This window comes from Papaver somniferum, chromosome 9 (genome assembly GCF_003573695.1).
Source record: "Papaver somniferum cultivar HN1 chromosome 9, ASM357369v1, whole genome shotgun sequence".
In the NCBI taxonomy this organism is placed as follows: domain Eukaryota; kingdom Viridiplantae; phylum Streptophyta; class Magnoliopsida; order Ranunculales; family Papaveraceae; genus Papaver; species Papaver somniferum.
Window position 1 is genome coordinate 111,776,141 of NC_039366.1, and position 5,635 is coordinate 111,781,775.

At 35.1% G+C, this 5,635-nt stretch overlaps 1 protein-coding gene across 1 annotated transcript; it reads right to left on the reverse strand.

Moving 5' to 3' along the window:
- Positions 1–1,279: 1,279 nt before the first annotated feature.
- Positions 1,280–5,354, reverse strand: LOC113309725 (calcium-dependent protein kinase 13-like). Its single transcript, XM_026558239.1, has 7 exons — positions 4,598–5,354; positions 3,883–4,026; positions 3,585–3,737; positions 3,067–3,182; positions 2,805–2,972; positions 1,779–2,009; positions 1,280–1,693 (listed from the first exon to the last, which is right to left on the reverse strand). Exons 1-7 carry the CDS (start codon positions 5,226–5,228, stop codon positions 1,529–1,531), a joined length of 1,608 nt encoding a protein of 535 aa, XP_026414024.1. The 5' UTR covers positions 5,229–5,354; the 3' UTR covers positions 1,280–1,528.
- Positions 5,355–5,635: the final 281 nt, after the last annotated feature.

A 5,635-nucleotide genomic window follows, 5' to 3' on the forward strand; every position in this document is an offset into this window, starting at 1 on the left:
TTCGTGGATGTATTTTGGGAGACCAGAAACAAGAAACAGAGAATGGGTACGAGTTTATTGGACTTTGGGTAGAGTTTTCAAGATACTATGAGTTGTATGAAGAGTGAATTTTCATGGAGCTCGTGTTTGCTTTTATTTTTTGTCACAGAGGCCAAGAATGTTCATCATTCACTCATTTGACAAAAGAATGTACTCGAGTGTCACATGTAAAGAGATTACAATATATGAACTATGAACAATGTACTCGAGTGGTTGTCGTCATGATTGAGCTATGAACAAATGGATTGATGAATGGATCAGTGAAGTGAGTTAGGAATGGTGGTGTTGATGCTGGTTTCAATGGGTTATGCATTTAAAAGAAAATGGAGCTAAAAGAATGTTGTAGTGGTAAGGCAAAGAAGATGGAAGTGCAAATAGGCTTGGTGTGCGTGTGACGTGCATTTAAAAGAAAATGGAGGTGTGAATGGTGATGCAGGTTATGCATCTACAAAATTTGTTGCATAACTTGTTATGCATTCTCGAAATGGGTTGCATAACACGTTCTGCAGTTTTTTTTTTTTTTTTTTGCATAACTTGTTATGCAGCTACTTTTTTCTTAGTATTGAAACCAACAAAAAATAAGGTTGCATAACTTGTCATGCACCTACAATAATATCTACATAACATGTTATGCAGTCGTGAAAATGGATGCATAACCTGTTATGCATCCGAAAATATGACTGCATAATGCATTATGCATCGAGAAAATTGTTGCATAATCTTTTATGCATCGAGAAAATAGATGCATAACCTGATATGCATACGTAAATATGGATGCATACTGCATTATGCATCAATTTTTTTATGTACGCACTAAAATCAATCAAAGCAATGGTTACATAACTTGTTATAGATGCATAATTTTGTTATCCAAATGCATAATTTATTATGCAGTGGAGAAAATGATTGCATAATTCGTTATGCGTCTGCAGAATGTGTTATGCATCTTGTTTGGTGGCTGCATAATGGTTATGTATCAAGTTTTCGAAAATTTTGCCTAAAATGATAATCATCTCCGATTTTTTCGTGAGAAACAAAAATTTGATATTCTTGTTTGTGATCGTTGCGTGGCTCTCTTAAAAAGATTTCCAACGATATAAAATTTGTAAAATTCCAAGGCGCGGATTTTTAGATATATTATATCCAAGTTGAGTTGTCAATTATAACCCTGATGCATAACCCATGCGGATGAACAATCCTTCATACAAATATTTTTAATAATTTCATATAATTATGGGTGTCACGGAACTAAAAATTAATTGTGGGTCTAACAATGAGAATATTTCTTTTTTTGGGTCTGCGCCGAAGTTTCCCAATAACAAACTCTGGCCTTTAAAATTGTACTTTCTTTTCTACTCTGGGCTGGAGCCTGGGTTACCAGGCTTCAGAGCCGGGCCTGGAAATAATCGTACAAAAATAAAAAGGAATTTCAGGTAACGTGGAACAAATACAAGTGTTTGTCTGCCTCAATGAGTGTAAACCATGATGTTTATGTACTAGTTACTGGTTCCCCACCCATGTTTAGAGACCCATCTTTCATCAGCTTTATGCTGAGACTGTTAAATCTTCCTCTAGAGTAATGTCTTGAAGCCTTGCGCCAGTCAGTTCCAGTTTTCATCATTGCAGCAAACTCATCGTAACTGATTTTTCCATCCTGCAGTCCATCCATAATGTAATGTGAGATTTAAAAGAGTTGAATCAAAAAATAATTTGTGCAACAGAAACTGAAATATTTCTACCTTGTCAGTGTCTACTTCCTGGAAGATATCATTTGCGACATCTGCACAGTCTTCAGTTCCGTCCTCCAGTAAGGCATCTTCAAGCTCTTGTAGTTCAATGTAACCATTGCTGTCCTTGTCAAAGTATGAGAATGCTTTGCGGAGATGCTCATCATTAGCCATCCTTTGTAAATGGAGGGAAACTGCAACAAATTCACCGTAATCCATTGTCCCTTTCCCGTTAGTGTCTACCTGTTATGACGAACCTGTTCTTGTTAGAAATATTAATAACTTTTCCTTGTTTGAATTTAATACACAAAAAAACATATCAAAGGGGAAGCGGAGAATTCTCTATACTAAGCATTACAATTTGCTCAGCATCAGATAGTAGGAAACCATTGAAAGTTACTGTTTAAACCTACCCACAGAACTCTTATTTATAAACTTAATTTAATTTTAATTCCTAAATGAAGAATTTAGGAAGTAGTCTAGGGACCACTGTTACCCACAGAAGAGCTCAAAGGTATTTGAATTAGGAATTTTAAAGGGTCAATGGCTCATAGGTTGCAATAGTATGGATTGGGTGGAGTCCAGGGTACACAAGAGGAGTACGAGGACCTTCCCGCAATATCAATTAAAAAAGGTCCCTTCATGGGTTTGAATTCATGATTTCCTAACACAAGGTTGTTCTCTTCCCATCAAGACAATATCATCATCATTTGTCATTATGGAAAAATTTTGGATAAAACTGCAGATTAGAGTAGTATAACCTCCATGTCAGCTGTGCAATGCAATGTGTCTCTTGCCTTCTATAAAAATATTCTCCATCTATATATTAACTGGGCATTCAGGTGCTACTTTACCAACTTAGATTCATGAACAATTACTTTCATGGTATCAGAAATGAAATTGAATATATCAACTAAGAAATGAATCAATTGAACCAAAGCTGGACTACATTAGGAATTAGTACTGCTAGCTAGTAATGATAACAAGGTTAGGAGACAGTTCTAGTGTTATACACAGGCTGTACTTTAATATACTTACAGCTTCAATAAGCATCTGTACTTCAGACTCCGCGAGCTGAGAACCAAATTTCTGAAGGCCAACTTTTAGTTCCTCGACTGACACAATACCATCATTATCTGTGTCAATCTTCTGAAACATCACTTTAATGTCTTCAACTTCTTCAACAGATAAATGCTCAGCAATAACCTAATTTAATTCCAATGAAATACATATTAAATAGGAAAGAAACAATAAAAGAAAATTAAGGAAAACGAAGCAGAATAAGTACTGTCAAACCAACCCTTAGGGCCTTTCTTTTGAATCTGTTCATCACCGAGAACTGCTTCAGTCTTGATTTGACCACATCCCCAAGAGAAACATTTGGAGCTTTTTTAGCATGTTGTAGCCAAGAATGCTCTGTGAACAGTCAGAAGGAATATATCATGGAAAACATACTTTTGAAAGCATGGGGGTTACTACAAACTGTATATATATATATACATAGTGAACTGTTAGAAACTGCAGGAGTAAAATCCCTATGCGTGCAAAATAACTTTTAAGAATGAACAATTTTCTTTTATGCGAATGGATGGGCAGGGGTGGAATTGAAAGACCATATTTTCTACTAGAAATCAAGTACAAGAAAAACAAAAAAAGATGCATGTTCTTATACAATATAAGTATATATGAGGTTTGTACAATTGTAAATAAAAAGCACCATGATGCAAAATTACGGTACGCCGAAAGTGTTCAAATTTGTGAGGATTATGTGATTCATTGTTGCTTTTAAAAATAGTATGGGAAAGAAAACTACTATACCAAGCACTTGCTTTGCGGTTAATCGTAGTTTTGGGTCAGCTTGCAACATTTTAGAAACCAAATCCTTGGCACTCTCAGAAACGTTGGGCCATGGATCTCGTTTAAAATCTATTACTCCACGTATAATAGCTTGAGCAACTCCTTGCTCTGACTCTGCATTATACAAACCCATCCTATGTAAGGAACCACCACTCATAGTAATGGTTAACTGAACAGCATACTACTAAAAAAGGATGAATACTAGTAAAGAAAGAACATTAAAAAACAATCTGATTGTTGCACAAGTAAACCATCTTACCAGCCCAAAATGGTGGAACTCCACACAATAAGATGTACAGAATGACACCTGCGCTCCAAATATCAATTTCTGGTCCATAATTCCGCTTAAGCACTTCTGGTGCCATGTAGTATGGACTTCCAACAATTTCTGAAAACTTCTCCCCTACAAGTTAAATAAACAAACAAACACCAATCATTAGTATCAGTATTAAAAAAGAAAAGAAAAAAATCTAAATCGAATTTAATTAAGGGAAGTAGATTATAAGTTCAGGGTTGTTTAATACAAATAGACGCATTCCTAAAATGATCGTCACACATTTAACACCTTCCTTCAATAGTGAACTCAAAAGCACTTCCGCAACAATTTCAAGTCCCCATGTTAAATGATCTGTCTCTCCATGTATTCCTTGTCAAATTACCTCCTAATTCCCCCTAACCAATTATGCGGCTTACGCCAAACAATACACCTAATTAAAATTTGTTAGCACAATATATACCAGTTTCTAAGAAATTAAACATTCTACTCCATAGACAACCAAAAACTCTCAACTGTTTTATTCAATCTTCTATCCCTACCACGACCATCACAGAAATTCATAGTTTTACTCAATCAAACATAAACATCACCAAAATCCCCAATGCCATCAACATATAAACAACCTAAAATCAACAACATATATACAAGCAGAAAATCTAATACATGGAGCATAACAATAGATAAAATTAGAACTCACCAGGCTTAAAAAATATAGACAATCCAAAATCAATAGCTTTCAACGGCGAATTCTCCTTTTTATTAGCAAACAAAAAATTCTCCGGCTTCAAATCTCTATGAATAACACCATGATTATGACAAATTTGAACAACTTCAACAATAGTTTTAACAACACTAGCAGCAGCTCTTTCATTATAATGACCTCTAGCAACAATTCTATCAAACAACTCACCACCTTCACATAATTCCATAACTAAATGTACACCATTCTCATCTTCATATGTTTCTTTTAAACTCACAATATTCGAATTCGTTGGTAAATGTTTCATTATTTCTACTTCTCTTCTTACATCTTCAACATCAACATTACTCCTCAACTTCCTCTTCGATATCGATTTCACCGCCAACAATTCCTTACTCTCTTTACCAATACATAGATATGTAACACCAAATTCACCTCGCCCTAATTCTTTATCTATCAAGTATTTCTCTTCAATCTTTACTTTGGAAATCTCATTTAACACTTTAATCGTCTTCTTAGTTGTCTCATTTTCCTTGTTGTAGTGATTCTTGTTCTCGTGATGAACTGAGTTTCTTGGTTTTACATCTTCTCTTGCTACTGAAGCAGGAGATCTACAACAGTTTCCCATTATTTTTCTGTAGAGATAATTTCTGAACCCTAAATATTTAACCCTAACATTTTCCAGGAGAGTGTGAAGGAGAAGGAGAAGAGTAGTAGGGACGAAGAGAGAAAGTGGTTGAGTTGGTAATTAGAGAACTTCAGGTGTAACGTTACTATTTTAGAAAATCATTTTGTAGTTCTCTTTAGGGAGTTGATATGAAATTGTCATCCGTATGATTTTCCTGTTGGTTTTTCTCGAGATGATATTTATAAACGGTTTGGATTAAGGGGGGATATATGTCGGGGTATATTGGTATCAGAATAGCTTTGTGTTTTTTTGAGTTTTAAATAATTTAGTTTTTCCGGTATGTGATTATTTCGGAAAAACCGGAAGTTCGGATGAAGAACGGTCGGGGTGTTTACACGTACGGAAGA

Excerpts from the sequence above, each read along its gene's own strand:
- LOC113309725 (XM_026558239.1), bottom strand. The coding sequence starts at position 5,228 with ATGGGAAACTGTTGTAGATCTCCTGCTTCAGTAGCAAGAGAAGATGTA. Across the intron at positions 3,183-3,584 it reads AACCGCAAAGCAAGTGCTTG|AGCATTCTTGGCTACAACAT; the intron begins GTATAGTAGTTT and ends GACTGTTCACAG. Across the intron at positions 1,694-1,778 it reads AGGAAGTAGACACTGACAAG|GATGGAAAAATCAGTTACGA; the intron begins GTAGAAATATTT and ends GATGGACTGCAG.